Here is a 20,670-nt window from a genome sequence, read left to right as displayed (position 1 = left end):
CTCCAATTTCTCCCACATCCCAAAGATTACTGATCTCTCCAAATTGCCCTGAGCAGTAGAATGTGGGCAGAGTTGATGGGAATGAGGGGAAAATAAAACAGGATGATTGTAACATGAGGTAATATTGCAGCTCTGTAAAACACTGATTACATCACACTTGGAGTATTGTTTTCAGTTCTTGTCACCTAATTACGGAAGCATGTAGATGCTGTAAAAGGATGCAGAGGAGATTTACCAGTAGATTTACCTTGGTTGGAGAACTTGTCTTATGAAGCAAGGTTGACTGAGCTAGGATTTTTTCTATGGAGCAATGGAAGATGAAAGGAGACTTAATAGGGATATATAAGATTATGTGAGACATAGATTATGAGAGGCATAGGTAGGATGGACAGCCAGCACTCTTTATCCCAGTGTGACAAAAACAGATAGCAGAATACATCTATTTAAGGTGGTAGAGGAAAGTTTAGGGGAGACGTCAGAAACACGTTTTTTACACAGAGCAAGGTGGTGCCTGCAATGCATTGCTGGGCGTGGTTTTAAAAATCATATAATCGTTACAATTGTCGTGGTGTAGGTTAATTTAGTTCAGTAAAACATCATGGTCCAAAGTCCATGTTTCATATTAAGGAAACATTTTTACTCAAATCTACCAAGTTATTGAAATAAACAGAATAAAATGAAGGGTTAAGAAATTGAGTTTTAAAAATAATATGTGATGGGTTTTGAGAAAACGTAATGGCAAAGTGAGGGTACCCAAAAGGAAGCAAAACTGCAGGAAAGGTATCAAGCAAACCTGTTAAACTGAGCCTTATTACAGTCTCCAAAGGACCCGTGGGTGGATACAGATATATTGGGAATAGCAAGTCTGAGAGTGATTACTTTCAATCATCTTCCTCCAAAAACATCCTGAGCTGCTGTAATCAAGCCAAGCCTCACACAGAACCTTGGAATTTAATTACAAACCCGTGGTTCTAGCCAGATTGTTTCTGTCTGTGCAATGTTTCCACAGTGGAGCCAGAAGCGGAGGGAAGCGGGGTGGGGGGGGGGGGGGTGGTGAGGGAGGAGGGAGTGGTCACGGATGTGAAATGGTCTTTGTTTCAACCTACAAGGAATTCCCATCTCTTTACCCCCTCCAAACACCATACCATTAGTATTTTACCTTCAATATTGTTAAATTCTAAGTTGTTAATATTGCATGAAGTTTAAAAGTATCTTAAAGACCAGAGAATTCATCACAGGATGTACAACTAAAACCCTCCCCACCCACAAAGCTCAGATGTGCTCAGCAAGAGGTCACAAATCCCATCGAATCCATATTGGATCTCTGTGTGATAGTATGGGATCCTATCACCTCTGTATATATTTGTACATAGCGCTAATGATTGGCTGAGAGCCGTAGCCACACCTACTGGCCAGGTCATAAGGTGCTGCACCTAACCAGATCCAGGTCAGTCTGGACTGGTTGACCTCGATGTACTATGCTCCAGTCTTTTGGTAATAAAAGCCTTGGTTTGAATCTATAAGTCTTTGAGTCATTCGACGTGCTACATTCTGTAAATCAATCCTGTCCCCCCACCCCCCCCACCCCACACGAGCATCTGATCTCACCAGCCTCATAAGCCTTCAGGTTTATCTCTTGTGTCCCACACTATTTCCTTTCAAAATTGATGTTCTGCTTTCCACAGTCCTGTCCATATAACCATATAACCATATAACCACTTACAGCATAGAACAGGCCAGTTCAGCCTTACTAGTCCATGCCATAACAAATCCCCACCCTCCTAGTCCCACTGACCAGCACACGGTCCATACTCCTCTAGTCCTCTCCTCTCCATGTAACTATCAAGAGCATGTTCCAGCTCATTTCCACTCACTGACATAATGATTTCTTTTAAAATAAATTCTCAAATTTCCCTTGCATCAGTTGTCTAAAATCTTAACTTTTGTGTGGTCTAGACTTTGTACTACCAGCTTAGAGAACAGTTGTACTTCATCTCCCTTCCCTAGACCTGTTATAATTTTGTAGACCTCATGCAGAACTCCCCTTGTTTTCAGAAAATAATCTACTGGAGCAACTCAGGAGGTCAAGTGCATCTATGGGAGAAAAAGAATGGTTGAAATTTCAGGTCGGAACTCATCGTGAATATTTGAGTCGTTCAGATTATATTTTTCCTCCATATTCTGCAGTCACTCATAACTCTCCCCAATCTCATTTGCTTGATGGTGAACTCTTCTCCAATTTAACCTTGCAGTTAACATTCTTTTACTATTCTGCTACCCTCTGCAGCTTTCAAACTCTTCTCAAATTGTCGTCACTGGAACAGAACATTCTGAGCAAAACCAGAACTTCCTAAATGCTTATTTTCCTGCTTTTGTACTTTGGTGTGACTTCTGCACTTTGGTAACTACAGTAAAACTCCTGGTGTCCGGCACCTATGGGGATTGGTAGATGGCAGTTTAAGCAATTTTTCTGGTCGCTTGGGTCTGTGTGTTGCATGAGAGGAGAACTAATGATGAGATGCATCAATTTTAAACTTCTGTATTTTTTTACCCATTTATTTTCTGTGATTTTTTTTGCTGGTTGCTTGAATTCTGGATTACAGGGATAATACCATACTGCCTCAATGCTTCCTGTCACTTTCAAAAGTCCATGTAAATTGAACCTCCAGGGTGGTCTTTGCACATACTTTTTTTTAACTCTGGTATCCAGTCAGCGTTGTCTCGTTGTCTCACTGTTGTCATCCACTTTATTTAGTTGATCTGTTTTATAGTTTATTTGATTGGGATAAAAGAGCATAAGAAAATAAAGCAGGACTAGGTCACAGTCTCTCGAGCATGCTCCACTATTTAAAATTTCATGACTGATCTGCTTCAATCCTCAACCCTTATTTTGTGCTTGCTCCACATTTAATTCTCTGATCTTTTAATAATTTATCTGATTCCTTTTAAATATTCCCAAAGATCTTGCCTCCAAAACTTTCCAAGGTAAAGAATTCACCACCATCTGCGTGCTGCTGAAGTATGCCCATGTAACCAAATGACCTACGACCCCGCATGTCTTTAGAGGGTAGGAGGAAACCAGAGCACCCGGAAAACTCTTTACAGTGAGCACTGGACTTGACATTGCCATTGTATTAGCACTGTGCAAACTACTATGCTGACCGTATTGCCCTATGAGATGTTCCTACATACCTCCCTAATCTTGTAACAATATCCCCTCACACAGAGATGCTGGAGGAACTCAACTGGTCTCTCAGCATCCAAAGGAGGTAAAGATATATTACCAACATTTTGGCCCTGAGCCCTTCCTTAAGGTAGTATAGTATGGTAATATATCTCTACCTCCTATGGACACTGTGAGGCCAGCTGAGCTCCTCCAGCATTTCTGTGTTTTCGCAGCAATCACAACATCTGCTGACTTTCACGTTTCACCCACACTTTTGTGATTCTGCCTCTACTGAAAACATATCAACATCTACCCTGTCATTCTTCCTCAAGATCGTGGATGTTTCAATAAGATCACCCTTTCTAAACTCCAAAGAATACAGATCTTTAGAGTAATGATCACATTAGGAAATCCAATCTTCCTGCAGACTGTCATCAACTCTAAATCACTCTCTCTGCCCTGTTCTCAGTTCTTTGCTGTCGCTGAGTTCAATGAAGAATCTGCGCTACCATGTAACGTCTCGCTGCCACCTTCCCATCTGGCACACAGCAGTAACTCTCTCTCCAGTGAGCGTGGCCAGATTGTCACAGGCCTTGTGCTGAGGGAGTTTTGGAGCTGATGTGGGAGAGAAAGCTAAGAAATCACCCAAGTTAAAAGAGGGTTAACAGGGCTGGTTTAATCACGTGGAACCTGACAAGCCTGGACAGTATTGGACAAGTGAGAGTTGATGAAGATAGGTAGAAGTGTATTTCCTCGTGTCAACGCCAGGTTAAATGAGGTATTGATTGCTGAGATTAAAAGAAGAAATTTAAGATGCACGATTTACTGCTTATCTTCTGTTGATGTGGGATTTCTACTGTTGCTTAGTGAATTGTTCTTGTCCTGTCTACATTAATTTTTCAGGACCTTGCTGTTTAATTGCGATGCTTTTAATAACATTTGACCCTGAGAATGAAACACTTAAATGCTTTATTTTCCTTGTGTGTAATAAAAATTGGGTAGTTGTGATTTAGAGGTCACACTGTTACATCATTAATTTGAGACAAATTTACTTCTTAATTGTAACTTGGGCTAAAATCTGTAACAAAGAAGAATATCTCCCAGCAATGAGGTACTGCCTGAGCTGCTGTAGCGGTAGTGCTGCCACTGGTGTAGACCCAGGAGAATGTGGAGCAGAGACACACTGCTGCTCCATAGGGTGCAGCCAACTGGTCCAATTGCCAGCGGCTATGTACAAGCTTTAAATGGCCTGTTGAAGGAGTCACTGGTATTTTTAATTCAAATCCACAGTCTGTGTCCCAGACGGGGGTGCCTATGATTTGCAGCTGCCATGGGGGATTGCACATTCTGGGGGGAGCAGCAGGTCAGTGCAGGGAGCTAGAAATGGGGAGAAACATCCTGCTGCTGAGAAGCCGAAGCAGAGGGGGTGATACGACAGAATTGTGACCATGGTAGTGGGCCAGCGAGGGGCTCAGCAGCTGAAGGACTCACACAGATAGCAGGTGGTCAGTGACTTGCAGTCGAGAACCTCATGGAACCGGGATTCATGAGGGTGCTGAGGACAAGAACAGCCCCCGAACAGCCTCAGGCGTTGAGGGCTTCCTGATCATATAGAAGGTTTAGATCTAGAGCTTGGGTTGCTGATGGAGTTCGTGTGGTTGCTGAGGTTGCGGGAGCACTGGAGGTGAATCCATGGAAAGTTATTGTCTCTGAAGGGACTCTCTTTTGCTTCTCTTTCTCTCTGACTGTACAGGACACCAGCATATTAACACAGATTTTAATTCAATAATGAATAAAATATAGCCAGACCATTTACACGTACAGCTTAATATTATTTACTCCATGATTATAACAAGAATGTGAATTATTAAATGGCTCCATCTACTTCTTCTGTTCGCTGATATTAGGGTGGTCTCCATCTGATTTTGAGAGGGAGGGGCAGATACTGGAGCTCAGTCATTTCAATAGAGGGAATCTCCCAGTGGCCACCCATTTCAATTCCTCCTTCCATTCCCATGCTGACGTCTATCCATGATCTCATGTGCTGCTGGACTGAGACCACTTGCAAATGGGAAGGACAATATCTCATATTCTGTCTCAGCACTCTCCAACTAGATGGCATCAACATCAACTACTCAGGTTTCCATTAAACCCTCCCCTGCCCACCCCATCTTCAACCCCTGTCTCCTTTCCTCTAGTTCTGTCTTTCTCACTCTTATTCTCTTCCCTTTTCCCTCCGTCCCCTTTCACAGAGCCAAAACCAATTAACACCTTTTGTCCTCTTGTAAAAGGTGTATCCAACACCTTTTGTTTATTGTTTTGGACTCCTCCCCCTTTCATTCTTCCCCCTTTATCTCCCAAGTCTTTAATTCTGATACCTGCCTGCTATTTTGTGTATACATTGAAGAAGGGCTCAGGCCCTAAATGTTGGTAACATATCTTTAACTCCTGTGGATGCTGTGAGACCGGCTGAGTTCCTTCAGCATTTGCTGTGTGTTTTTACTACAATCACAGTGTCTTCAGACTTCCGTGTTTACCTCCCTTCAAGAGTCCACCAACGCTTTTCTGTCTATGGTACAATGCAGAGTAAATCTTGGTTTAAACATTGCTCTGGAAAATCATCAGGTTTCTTGATATAGATCAAAAACAAAGAAGCGGGATGAACTCAATGGGTCAGGCAGGATCCATGAGCAGATGGGGTTGAGTCAATGTGTCAGGTCAGGACCTTTTGATAAGGTCATTCCTACTGCAATACATGAACTGACAATTTTTACGCACGGATTCGCCCTGACCCGTTCAGTGGCCCCAATTGCACGTTGTTTGCTCAGCATCCCAGCTCCACAGTTTTTTTTTGCATTTCTCTACATTGTTTAATAACTTTGCATTGCTCTTGCCCATCCAACCTTCACAGAAAAATAAATTCCCTGTCTGGGCGTACAGAGGCCTCTTCATCCCACCATTTCCTGCCAGTTGCCGCTTCCTAAATTGCTCAGTGAAGCTGCAGCTGCCAATTGTCACAATCCAGAAGTGTGGTTCAACTCGAGTTCCTGCGACCCAGTGAACCACAGAGGCCTAGGTACTGAATGATGCCAGTTTTCCACGGACACCCAGTGTCTCTGAGGGGACACTCTATTGCTTCTCTTTCTCTTATTGTTAGGAGCGCCAGGCAATCTTCATGAGAACTCTTTGTTTGTCTGACGGAAGGCAAAAATTGAAGATTTTCATTCACATTGCATTTTTGTATTATTGCATGACAAGAAAATGAACCTTGAATCGTAAAGACACACTAAAGGCAAAATGCAATATACCAATGAATGCTTGTTCAAAGTGCTGCTACCTCAGGATTTGGTAGCACATAAGACAGATGTCAGAGTGCATTAACCATGCCTGGACTAGTGTTAACACATCTGACACAAGAAGGAACTATAGGTAAACTCTTTGAAGCTGCCCAATTCACTCATACGCTATATTTATTGTTAGCGTTTTTTTGTTTGTCATCCACTTTTCTCTGCATTTTATGTTTGTTTCTTCCCTTTCAAATATTTGCTTTCTGCTTGTTATCTTCTTGCCTTCATATATCTTCCTTTCATGCCTGCTAGTTGTTCATTTTATTTAATTTAATTTGAAGGTATAGCACGTTAACAGTCACTTCCAGTCTGTGAACTATGTCATCCAAATACACCCAATGACCAATTAACCTGCTCACCCTGTATATCTCTGGAATATGGGAGGAATCCAGAGGAAACCCATTCAGGTCACGAGGAGAACATATAAACATGTTACACAGGCAGCGCCAGATTCATACCCAGGCTACTGTACTATCACTGTGTTAACCGCTGTGCTATGATGGGTATTGCAAATTTAAGTTACAGCAGGGTAACAGGCCCTTCCACTCACGAAACAATGCCACCAAATTACACAATTTGACCTGAATACCCCATATGCTTTTAGAGGGTGGAATGAAACAGGAGCACCCAGTGGAAACCCATGCAGACATTGGGAGAATGTACAAACTCCTTACAAACAGCACAGGATTCGAACCCAAGTCTTAGTTGTCGGCATTGTAACAGGGTTGCCCAAATCAGTATACTAACCATGCTGCCTTTAGCAATGTGTTTGGGTATGTGTGGGCTGGGGATGGAGTGGATGCCGTGGGTCTGATAATGTGGAGAGTAGATGGCCATTTTTGAGTTGGAGGAGTCGCATTCAAGAGAGGTTCAGGATTGAGATATTTAAGAGTTTTATGCATAGAGTCTGGTTGTATGCTCACAATCCAGTGTTGGTTTCAGCCTTGCTGAAGTGACAGGGTTTGCTACATTTGATTTGTGTCACAGTGTTAAGTGGTTGATTATGCTAGTTTGGCTGCAGGAAGGGACAATACCACTGCAGAGTGATGAACAGCTGGCATTTGCTGTTTTGAAGTAAATGTCTCCTTTGAGGCTGTTGTTCACAGGAAGACCTCATTATTAATTATCATGGGATGTAGCCTCAAGAAAGCTGCTATAACATTTCAAAGCAAGTGAATCAGAGTCTCAAGAACAATATTTATTTTCTTTGATAAGTAGCAATATGATAGAATTTGTAATTTCATTATAACACCTAACACAAAAAGTATTGGCCCTGAGTTTTCAGACCAATTTGAAAGAAAAATATTAGCCACCTAGCTCGAAAGCAGCTTCCCAGAAAGAAGTAGTTATCTCCAACAGAAGTTTGACTCTACTGAATGTACGTTATATTTCAGTTCCAATTCAATAGGATCCCTGGAGCCCAGAAAGATTTGATGATGTAAAACTGTCTGAGCAGCCAATTGCATTACCGAACTCCCAAAAAGCAGATTGGAAAATTCAAATTGAAATTCATGGTTACATTTTTGTCAACAGACCTAAATAAATGTCAGCATAAGGAGGTGATAAAGGGGAAAGGGTCATAAAATATCTCCATGAAATAGTCAGGTTTAGATATTACAATCCTCTCACACTTAGTATTATCTGGGCCAGATAGCTTGCCCACCAGTATTCAAGGCTTACTGCTCTTTTGTAAGTCCATAGACTTTTGTGCTAAAAGATAGGGTCAATAGAATATTTTAAAGGTTCTGGAAGATGAGACTTCCAACAGTTCTAATTGAAGAGGGCTGATTCTCTGGAAGGAACTTCAAGGAACAGGAGCAGGAGCGAGCCCATGGAGCCTGCTCTCCCATTCAATTAGATCATGACTGATCTGGCCATGGACACAGCTCCATTTACCCGCCTGTTCCTCATAACCTTTCATTCCCATATTCTTTAAAAATCTATTTATCTGTGTCTTAAATATGTTTAATGAGACAGATCCCACAGCTTCCTTGGTCAAGGAATTCCACAGATTCTCTGGAAGAAGCAATTTCTCCTCATCTCTGGAAAATCTACTCCTCTGAATCTTGAGGCTCTATTCCCTAGTTCTAGTCTCACCTCCCAGTGGAGGAAATCTCTCTGCTTCTATCTAATTCTTTCCTAATTTTGTGTCTCCAGAGGATCCTCCTTCATCTTTCTAAATGAGTAAGAATAATCCAGTGCCATCTCTAATAAACATGCCCTTTCAATTCCAGAATGAATAAAATTATGCTTGCACATAAATCCAAGACATAGCATTAGTTTCATGATGGAACAGCCACAAACTTCCAGCCACTTTATTATCACCACTGTTGCTAAGTCTGGGTTCAAATCTGAATCTAAACTTGTCTTTGCCAAATAAACAAAGGAATATTTGGTGTTAGCGTTTAACCCCACTCACACTATTCCCATAAACTCTAGAATCAATATCTGAGATCTCTTGCGTTGGGTATAAATATGACCACACTGGGAAAGCAGGCAACTAGAAGTTGCCTATGGATACCTTGGTGTTTGCTTTTAACATAGAACAGTACAGCATAGAAACAGAGCCTTTGGCCCATAATATCGATGCTGAACACAATGCCAAATTAAGCTAAATCTCTTCTGCTTGCACCTGGTTCCTGATCCTCTAGTCCCTGTATTTTCTTGTGCCGACCGAAAAGTCTCTTACACACTGCTACTATTATCCTCCCTACTTGTACCACTACCACCTGCAGCCTCTTCCAGGCACCTACTACTGCGTATAAAAATAAAACTTGCCACACACAATCCCTTTAAACTTTCCCCTCTCACTTTAAATGCATGTCCTCTAGTATTTGGTATTTTTATCTTGGGAAAAGGGCTCTCGCTGTCTACCTTTAGCTATGCCTCTCCAAAGGTCTAGCTGGTTTTCCTCACTATCTTTATGCTCCAGAGACAACAACCCCAGTTTGTCCTACCTCGATTGAATATGGATGTTTGTTTTTTGGTTTTATTAGTGTTCACATATCTTGCGGACCTGGGACTCCTGTACATTTCCTTGGTAACTTCCTGGTGGCTTGTGATTATAACACAAACATGGTATTACATAATTATAACAAACCATTTGAGGCACATTCAGTTAGTCTATCCACCGTTCTTCAAAAGTTGCCCTTCAAACAATTATTCAATATCCTACTAAAGATCTTTGCTGGATTTGTTTTCACCATTGTTTCCATGCGCTCCAAGTCCATGATGTGTTAATTACAAACTATTCAGCCTATGGTAATTAAACTTGATTTATGTTGATATTGATTAATATGACTGACACAGGATCCAGAGCCAAAACATTGGTTACCCTTTACCTCAAAGGATATGCGTGATGTGCTGAGTTTCTTTAGCACATTTGTGCACTGCACTTGACACCAGCAGCTCCAGAATAGCTTGTTTAACTTAATGTCTCTATTTAGTCATGTGACTTTGTGGTGGCCAAGCAAATGTGGTCCTGGTGTCTGTGTTCTTGTCATCTTACACATTATCATTTTACACTTTTGTCACTTTACACCTATGACTATGTGACTCGGTGCAAAAATAACACCATCGGAGGCAGAGAGGGTGAGTAAATTTAGGTTCTAGGGAGTCACAATCTCAGAGGATCTTTCCTAGACCCAACACACCAATGGCATCATGAAGAGAGCATGTCAGCACCTCTACTTCCCCTGGAGTTCATGAAGGATTGGTATGACATCAGAAACTCTGGCAAATTTCTGCAGAGCTGTGGTGGAAAGTGTGCTGACTGGCTGCATCATGGCCTGGTAAAGGAACACCAATACCCCTGAGCATAAAGCCCTCCAAAAGGTAATGGACACAGCCTAGGACAGTACAAGAAAACCCTTCCCACTATTGAGTATAGGGTACGCTGACGTCAGAGGGTAGCAGCAATCCTCAAAGACCCACATCATCTAGCACACACTCTGTTCTCGTTGCTGCGATCAGGAAGGAGGTATAGGTACATCAAGACTTTCACCACCAGCTTCAGGAACACCTGCTACCCCTCCACTGTCAGACTCCTCAGCAACAAACTCAATCAGAGACTCATTGAAGGACTCTGACTTGTGCACTTTGATTGATTTTCTTCCTTCTTTCAGTATTGTACAATCAGTTTGTTTACATTTGTTATTGGTTTACAGCTCTTTTATTTATACATTTATGCTGTATACAGTTTATTTTTGCACTACCAATTATGGATAATTCTGCCATGCCTGCAGGAAAAAGGAATCTCAGGGATGTATGTGATGTTTGACTTTAATAAGCTATCTTCTTAACCCACAGGTGTCATAGCGGCCATGATCTTCGTGGTGATTTGTTTCCTCGTGGTCCTGATCTGTTACCTGTACAGGCACAAGGGCACGTATCACACCAATGAGGCGAAGGGCACAGAATTTGCCGAGAATGCAGATGTTGCTTTGAAGAACGATCCGAACTTCCAAGACTCTGTGGATGAAAGTAAGAAGGAATACTTCATCTGATGGCGGGATCTCCAGACCCTGAAAACCACAGCCAGGACTTGCAATCTGTGCTATATTTTAAAAACAGCTCCAGTGAGGGTTGGGGAGGGGAGAATTCGAAAAATAAACCCTGTTTATTCATTGTTAATTCTTTTCTCTCTGGAAATAAATCACAACCTGGGCTCTTCATGTACAAGCAAAGAGTACACTCTTGAAAAATGGACTTTGCAGGTGCCATGTGTATTTGCTATCATAGATTTCCAAAGTTGAGTACCACAAGTGTCAGATAGTACAAGTTTATGTATATTAAATTGGTGTCACCTTCTAGATTTAATAAATTGCTTCAAAGATCCATAAGAGCTATAATATCTATAACAAAATCCATAGCAATCTTTTTTTTTAAGACTAGGCCACTGGTCAAGAGCAATTTTCTATTTTTGACATTTTAAGTGCCAATACTAGTGAATGCTATTTTTTTGTGTTCTACACCCTGATTTAAGAAATTCTGATTGATTTTATGGCCTTGTCCCCTCTTGGTTAATAAAACATCCTCTTGTTTATTGCTGCATTTGTACTGAAGACCATATTTCTGAGCATTGCAGAGAGCCAATCCCAACCTTACCTACTTTTTTTGGTTGATGTCAGGAGCGACAGCATTCAATGGTTACTCTCTCACATCCACTTTCTCGATGAAGAATTGAAATCAGCTCCTCTCCCTTCAACTTCCTCCCTCCCCTCAATTCCTCCCTCACCCCAGTTGCCTGACTTTTGCTTATTCCTGATTGAGGCCCAGGCCCGAAGCTTTGGTCACCATTTTTATGCCCTGTGGATGTTGCGTGACCTGCTGAGTTTCTCGAGCAGGTTTGTGCATTGGACTTGAACCCAGCATCTGCAGGTTTTCCTGTTTCATTTGAAATTAGTTTCTCATTATTCATTTAAATTAATTTTTCCACCAATTTGTCTGTGACTTCAAAATCTGTGCACTGCCCTCTCTCATCTCACATCAACAGAAGAGCAATTCTTCTTGAACAAAGTCAAGCTCAGGTTCTTGGGAGCTGCACAGAGGGTTGAATTCAATGCAGGAGGTAAATGAAGAATTATTCTCTCCATCCTGGAAATGTGGTAAATGATTGAAGTAAATGGGAAAGAATTCATTAGGTCAGATACTACTGTTGTGTAAGGTATGTAATTTCTTCAAATAATTTGTCTTTATTTGTTCTCTGATGTGCAGCTTAGCTGAACTCATAACTGTTTCACACCATGGGTTATGTGCACTAATTTTCTTTCCTATCCTCGCATGTACATGAAGTAATCTATTTCAGTTAGATTTTTTTTCTTATTTTTTTCAATACAGCACAAGCCTTTAAATCAGGCATTTCTAGTAGCCTTTTAATATTTTACTTCAAGTTTTATTATGCATTGTAAGAAATGAAGGATGTTGGATAACAGTATTAGAAAGTTATTTTTTAATTGTGTGTGTGTGTGTGTGTGTGTGTGTGTGTGTGTGTCTCTGTGTGTGTGTCTGTGTGTGTGTGTCTGTGTGTGTGTGTGTTTGTGTGTGTGTGTGTGTGTGTGTGTGTGTGTGTCTCTGTGTGTGTCTCTGTGTGTGTGTCTGTGTGTGTGTGTCTGTGTGTGTGTGTTTGTGTGTGTGTTTGTGTGTGTGTGTGTGTGTGTGTGCGCGCGCACGCGCGTGTACATATCTTCTCAGTATTGTTCATTTTCACTGTGGTCCTGGGAGCAGCATCAGATGACTGACTGTCCTACCCAATCAAATTATTTATTTCAGGACCTTCAAGGCACTGATCATTAAATCTTCACCACCCTTGCCTTCACTCCCTTTACAAGTCCCTGTTTACATCCTACCGTGCTGTGTGACAATTCAGCAGAGACGAATGAGCATTCAATCTGCTCAAAGCTCTTCTCCACCTCACAGATCCCCAGAAGAGAAGTAGAAGTTCAACAAACTGGGAGAAGAACTGTCTTGGGGCCGCAATCTCCATGTACTGATAGCTCGTCACCAATGTTAAAGCAGTGGGTGTAGGTTTTAAAATTATTTTACAATATATTTGATGAACAAACACTACTAAGAGTAAAGACATAATTTTTACCTTCCAGCAAGCGAAAGAACGGAGAAGGGAAGCTTGTTCCCAAAGCTTTTTGTGGGTTACATAAATATATACTTATTATTAAAGATGTATAGGCTTCCTCCTGAACCAATATATGTAAACCCAGCCGAGGGCCATAGAGTATGGAAGCAAGCCCTTCACTCACTAGCACCTACTCATGCTAATCCAACTTGAATTCTTCCTTTATTCCCATTAATTCCTGCCAGATTCTACCACTCACTTACATGTGAGGAGCAATTTACAGTGTGTAATTAACTGCAAATCTTTGGGTGTGGAAAGAGGCAGGAGCACCCCAAGGAAACCCACCCAGTTGCAGCAAGAATGCAAGCTTTACCTGGACAGCACCCAAGGTCAATTTCGAACCCAGGTGGCTGTAGTTGCGGCACAGCAAGTCTACTAACCGTGCCTTTGAACCATTGAGGAATGACCAGTAATAACATGATAAGATGTTGGAAGCAACAGTGAAGAAACATACATTAATGGAACAAATAATATATTTAATGTGTAATTCCCACTGGAATTCATTGATAGAGTCAATAAAATGTGTCTCCTACATTCATCTGGATATGACCTGATCATTTGAACCTGTATATAATTGACAGATGGATCTGAGGTCCAATTCTTGTGCCTATTTCTATTGACTATTATTCGGAATGAGAAAAAAAGTGAATTTCTATAAATAAAACATTGTGTTATCTCAGTGCCTTACTTTTCAAGTATGGTTGCCATTATAACGTGCAAAAAATCTTCCATTTGACATACAAAAAGCTCCACAAACAGCGAAGTGTAATGAATAAATACTCTGCCACTGCATTGGTTGAACTCCAGCAAGTAAGTTATTGAGCAAGATGCAATGGAGCTGTAATTGCATCAAATTATGTCCTTTCACAATGTAATCAATGATTCAGGTTTATATTTGTGGATCATTGGGAATATGACATCCACCACAGAGCAATGCTCTGCACCCTAACATTAAGAATTTTGATAATTAAATTGAAAACTCTTGTTAAATTTCAGCATGTTGGGAAACATTTGTGGAGAGAGAAATAATTAATATCTTCAATCAATGTCCCTTCGTATCAGCTAATGTAACAAGATATACAGCTGCAACTCTAAAGCACTAAGGCAACTTCTCTCTCCACAGATCTGCATGACATGCTGAATATTTTGCAGCATTCTTTTACAAATTTCTGGTATCTTTAGTTATTTGAATGTTCAATAATAACACTGGACAACAAAGATTTTGCTTCCTGAATCCTTATGGGTGTATTTTATAGATTTTAGGCTGCAGATCATGAAAATCATCTTAAAATTTTCCTATCATGTATGATCTATTTTAGATCTTACCTCTGTTTGTGATTTCCTGTCATATTTTAAGTCTACTTCAGCAGGCAAAACCATGAACAACATGTCATTAAAAATTCATTTTCTGAATTTGGACTTGGACATCTTCCCTGCTGATCTTGCTGTAGTCAGTGACGAACATGGTGAAAGTTTTCAACAGGACATTGTGACCATGGAAAAGCGATATCATGGCAATTGGAATCATCAGTGCTGGCCACTAACACAAGAGGCATTAAATGCTGAGCACAAATGAAGACCAGCAGCAAAACATTTTTAAGTCAGTTGAACTAATCCAATGTGTCAGCAATATTTTGCAATTAACATGCTAAATTCAGAAAAGTTAATGATATTCCAACTTCCTATGTGATACAGAAAATCTGAAATTATCTTTCTATTCATCTTGAAGCTGTCTATCATAATTCCCAATTCTTTTTCAGGAAGCAAACCTTTTGAAAAAAAATGTTGTCCAGTGTAATTATTAATGTAATAGAGGAGCTAGTCAATCAACAAAGCCATTTTCCACATATATTTCCTCACAAGGACTATTTTCTCCCCTCAAGATTAAGGGATCCTGGCATAAGATGAAATATGGGTGAGTTTTAGTAGCCATGGATCTAATGTTGGTCCTCTCCAGTGCATTACAGTTACTCTTGTCATGACTTAGTTATTGTATCCCAGATTATTTTTCTGAAAGAAATCATTAAAAAGAAAACTTGTATCTTCAGTTTTACAGGTGCCCCAGTGCTAATATTTCAATCAAACTAAAAAAAAAGTCTTTTGTACATCAAGGGAAAACAATAGAGGGATTAGTTATAATAATGTTAGTGTTTGTTAACTACTTGATGACATCCAAGTGAGCTAGGTACAATGCTCCAGCCCTTTTATAAAATATAACATGACCAAGATCTTGAAACATATCTGAATGACCACTTACACAATTCATATCTTCAATGTTGCATTTTTTCAATAAATAGATATAGCTTCAGTTTCTTACTGGGTTGGAATTCATTGCCATTCAATATTTATCTTGCAGGTGAAAACCCAGATGCTTGAAAGTCGTACCTTGGATTACAACCTTGTTGGTCTTTGGTCCTCAAGACCAGATTTTTGCATCACTACCTATCAGACTGATTATATTTTGGACCATTTGAGAAGTGTACATCTGTGGTTGAGGGAAGAATTGTTACATTATAGAAGAAGGCTATTTGGATATGCCATTTTTTTTTGTTGCAAGAGTAATCTAATTGGTCCTATGCCCAGCTCTTTTCTGTAATCCTCAATGTTTTCCCTGCTCATGATAAAACCAATTGCTTTTCAATAGCTAACATTTGAACCAATTTCCAAGAAAGATCAAAAGAGCAGATTTAACATGTTTGACAATAGCTGAAAGAAGAGATCAATCAAAGCCCTTAACATATTGAGTATCTACTATAATGTATTTAATATATTATATTATAAAAATATTTAAGGCAATCAGAGGTCATTGACTAGAAATGTTAAATCTGTTTCCTCCTCCATGGATGTTGCCTGAACCATTGAATATTTCCAATATTTTGTCTGTTTATATTGGCAGGGTTTTGCTTTTGGAGTCCAATAATTTTGTCATTTTCAAGATCACATAGTGGGTAGCGCAATGCTGCTACAGCGCCAGCAGCCTAGGTTCGAATCAAACACTGACCATAGCAGTTTGTATGTTCTTCCCCATGTCCCCAGTTTCCTCCCACGTTTCAAAACATATGGGAATTGTAGATTAATTGGGTGTAATTGGGCAGAATGGGCTTGTGGGCCAGACGGACCTGTTACCATGCTATATGTCTAAATTTAAATGTTGATTGAAATGTAACTTTTATTTCACATTTATTTTTTTCTCTAAAGGCAATTGTGCTGAAACATTTCTCAGTGTATATCTCATAACCCAATAGAAGAAAAAAAAGTTAATCCTTAAATAAAATCAATATTTTCTGATTCTTGTTTTCAAAGGTGCACAAAATGCTAGCTTTAACACAAAGTAATGATTAAAATACTAACACTAACTTCACTGTTAACATATTTTAAAATATAGTATAAATGAAGGGTTTGGCTTTCCACCTAAGACCAATTACACCCATCAATTCCGTCCTTCCTTTCACTGAATGAGAAGATCCTTCATCAAGGATCAATAAATCAGTACCTCTCATTCTTCTAATTCTGGACTTTGTGTCAGCTGTACCTATGTTCACCTGGAACTGCAGCTGACTGCAGATGAGAACTGGAGCTGTGGAATCCAGGCCAACAAGTCCTCCTCCTTTTAATTAGTGCTAAGGCCCCAAATCAAGTCCTGAATGAGGACAGATCAATGTCGACTTTCTCAACTCTGACAGAAGAAGCAGCCATCAGGTTATATCAACTTATCCCCAAAGTTGCCATCCCAGTGATCTCTTCTATATAAGGAGTACAACACTGCTAAACATGGATGAATTTTTATGTAAGGAAATCTAGGCTTGACTTCATACATGCCAATATTAATAGGAATGGGACAATCACTTGGAACTCTAGGACAATAATATGAGGCATTATCATCTCAGAACATTATGTTTCAATAAATGGAACACACAAAATAGTTGAAAGAAATTGACCATAATTTTCTGGTGGTTAGAAGGTGGTTTGGATTCTTAAATGGTGGAAATTGAACTTGGAAACAACTGGCATCACTTAAATGCAGTGATAAACTCTCAACTAGACTGATGGCATCAGCTGTAAACATATATTTGGGTGCTTGGTTTTGTGACGTATTTTTTATGTGTAAATAAAAAAATTGGAGAGTTATCAAGTGCCTCCAAACATCATCTGTTCAGGGGAGTTCTTCCTCACTCTCTCAAAATCTCACAATACAAAAAAAAGATAGCCCACTATGGGCTATTGTAACCATTCTAAAATGTAAAAAACCCTTTGTTAGCTTTAAAGGTTGAGATCAGTTGAAATTTTCAATGGTGAAATCAAAGTATATCTTTTGAGGAAAGGTTAACAGAGCTAGGGCTTTTCTCTATGGATAGAAGAAGAATAAGAGGTGACTTAATAGAGAGCTACAAGATTATGAGAGTCATAGATGGCCAGCACCTTTTTCCCAGGCTGAGAGTAGCCAACACAAGAGGACATCTGTTCAAAATGAAGGGAGGAAAGTTCAGGGGAGACGCCAGGGGTAATTTTTTTACACAGAGAGTAGTGAGTGCCTAGAATGCATTGCCAGGGGTGGTGGTGGAGGTTAGTACAATAGGAACATTTAAAAGATTCTTAGACAGGGACGTGGATGGAAAAAAAAACAATAGTGTTATAAGTGTGAGGTAGTGAAGGTTTAGTTTGCTGATTAGATTTGTATTGATCGGTACAATATCATGCCAAAGGACCAACACTGTGCTGAAATTCTCTATGTTCTATAAAGCAACAAACATTGGAAATCTGAAAGAAAAAAAAATGTTGGAATCACTCATTAGGTCAGGCAGCATCTGGAGAGAGAGGAGTAAAGAGATTGCAACAATGACTGTGAGAACTATCATGTTGTGCATCTCTTTTCAAACTTTTTTTCATTCTGTCTCTAATGGCTAACAATAAAATTAATAGTACCAGGAATCCTTCCATACAAGAAAACATGAGGAAATTCCAGTTCTTTGCATGATCATAAACATTCTCTTTGTGTTTTTTTCACCTTGCTCCCCTTGCAACTTAAACATGCAGGAGTCTGTAGGTGGAATTAAAACAATGCAGAGCAATGCTGCAGGAATTTAGCATCCATGGAAAGCAATAGGGCTGGAACCCTTCAGCAGGAATCTTAAACACATACTTGTTTTTTTTAATTTTCCTTATTTTTTTTATCTGAAAAATTATCTTTGACTCCACAGATGCTGTCTGGACTGTTAAGTATTTTGGCATTTTTTGGTTTTTTTCTCCTGAAGATGAAATGTTTGATACAAAATCAAAAAACGCTGAAAATACAGAACATGTCAGACAGCGTCTGAGGAGGGAGAAACAGAACAAAAGTTTCAACTCAGCGACTTTTCATCAGGCCCTTTACCTGAACCTAGATTTTTGTTTGCTAAAATTAAAGAGTTGTGGAATCACGGTGAGTAAAAGGGAGTTAGACACAAGTCAACTCTCATCTGATAGGCTGAAATAAACCATTTAATGAATTGTACGACTGGACCAACATGGAATGAATGTTAGCAAAATGAAAATTAACATGAAAATAAGTTCCAACAAACCATCCTGTAAGATTAACCCATTGTCATCTATTTACGGTTATAAATGAGCAAGATTATCCTGAAGCAAATATATGTCTTTTTTCCTGCACTGTTTAATGTGAGCTATGTTTTAAGTAAATTTCATGTGATTATCTGAAAGAGCATAACTTAGTTTTGTTTTCACTTATTTGATCAGATCCCTTTACAGTATTTCTCTGGACATTGCCCACACATTGGAAAGGGTTTTAGCAGAGGTTGGATGGTTGACATGAGATTCGAGGTTTGCATCCCACTCTGGAGAATGGAATGAAAAAAATTTGGTTGTCAAACCGTTTAGAACAAACCTTTCTCTTGGCATAACAATTCCCAGTACTATTGGAAAGAAGAACAGGCTAGATGTTTAAGAAATCCTGACCAATATTTACCCTTCACCAAAACCTGCTTTAAAAAAAAAATCAGAAGTATCATTAATTATTATTGTTGGATCTAAATAAAAATTGAGAACTTTTGCAATGGTAGATCAAGAAAACCATGTCTACAAGTGGGAACATTGGTAATTCATATTTAAGCACAAAACCTTTTAAGATAATTGCAACCACACCCAGGGGGAAAAAATAGAAACATTTTTAATTAGTGAGATAAGTGATTTGGAGACTAATGTTTGAAAGAGTAGTGGAAGTGTGTTCACTAAACTTTCCGAAAAATTTACATTCAGAAAAAGCCAGTTTGGGGAGAAAAAGCAGTGGGTTGACTCTTTCTGGGGAGCTTGAGGCATTAGACAGGTATGTTGGATCAAATACTACCATCTCCTTTGTAAATCCATCAGTCTCTGACCTATAGGTTTAGGGAGACTGATGGCTGGCCTTATCTTCTTTGGCTTGGCTTCGCGGACGAAGATTTATGGAGGGGTAATGTCCACGTCAGCTGCAGGCTCATTTGTGGCTGGCAAGTCCGATGCGGGACAGGCAGACACGGTTGCAGCAGTTGCAGGGGAAAATTGGTTGGTTGGGGTTGGGTGTTGGGTTTTTCCTCTTTTGTCTTTTGTCAGTGAGGTGGGCTCTGCGGTCTTCTTCAAAGGAGGTTGCTGCCCGCCGAACTGTGAGGCACCAAGATGCACGGTTTGAGGCGATATCAGCCCACTGACAGTGGTCAATGTGGCAGGCGCCAAGAGATTTCTTTAGGCAGTCCTTGTACTTCTTCTTTGGTGCACCTTTGTCACGGTGGCCAGTGGAGAGCTCGCCATATAACACGATCTTGGGAAAGCGATGGTCCTCCATTCTGGAGACGTGACCTACCCAGCGCAGTTGGATCTTCAGCAGCGTGGATTCAATGCTGTCGGCCTTTGCCATCTCGAGTACTTTGATGTTAGGGATGAAATCACTCCAATGAATGTTGAGGATGGAGCGGAGACAACGCTGGTGGAAACGTTCTAGGAGCCGTAGGTGATGCCGGTAGAGGACCCATGATTCGGAGCCGAACAGGACTGTGGGCATGACAACGGCTCTGTATACGCTAATCTTTGTGAGGTTTTTCAGTTGGTTGTTTTTCCAGACTCATTTGTGTAGTCTTCCAAAGGTGCTATTTGCCTTGGCGAGTCTGTTGTCTATCTCGTTGTCAATCCTTGCATCCGCTGAAATGGTGCAGCCGAGATAGGTAAACTGGTTGACCGTTTTGAGTTTTGTGTGCCCAATGGAGATGTGGGGGGGCTGGTAGTCATGGTGAGGAGCTGATGGAGGACCTCAGTTTTCTTCAGGCTGACTTCCAGGCCAAACATTTTGGCAGTTTCCACAAAACAGGACATCAAGCGCTGAAGAGATGGCTCAGAATGGTCAACTAAAGCGGCATCGTCTGCAAAGAGTAGTTCATGGACAAGTTGCTCCTGTGTCTTGGTGTGAGCCAAAGTCCAGGAACAGTAAAGCCCCCAGAAAGAGGTTCAATGTTGGAAACCTGCAGTCAGACGAAGTGAGAGGAAACTTCCAGGCAAACCTC

General features: G+C 40.3%; 1 protein-coding gene across 29 annotated transcripts in view; it reads left to right on the top strand.

The window, feature by feature from the left end:
• The window catches only part of LOC138761901 (glycophorin-C-like), a 118,594-nt gene extending 99,794 nt beyond the window's left edge, over positions 1-18,800 (top strand). For 12 of the 29 annotated variants that reach the window (XR_011356593.1, XR_011356591.1, XR_011356581.1 and 9 more), the window contains one exon: positions 10,822-12,445. Coding sequence is in view for 14 of the 29 variants with exons in the window: in XM_069934845.1 (XP_069790946.1) it covers positions 10,822-11,018 (197 nt within the window). In the remaining 15 variants the exon portion in view is untranslated. Of the gene's footprint in view, positions 1-2,055; positions 2,127-10,821; positions 12,446-12,783; positions 13,827-15,500 lie in introns of those variants that run through there. The other 17 variants (XR_011356582.1, XM_069934845.1, XM_069934838.1 and 14 more) reach the window with 5 other exon arrangements.
• The last annotated feature ends 1,870 nt before the right edge of the window (positions 18,801-20,670 follow it).

The sequence above is a fragment of the Narcine bancroftii genome, chromosome 4, assembly GCF_036971445.1.
Source record: "Narcine bancroftii isolate sNarBan1 chromosome 4, sNarBan1.hap1, whole genome shotgun sequence".
Classification (NCBI taxonomy): domain Eukaryota; kingdom Metazoa; phylum Chordata; class Chondrichthyes; order Torpediniformes; family Narcinidae; genus Narcine; species Narcine bancroftii.
This window is presented reverse-complemented; position numbering and strand designations above follow the sequence as displayed.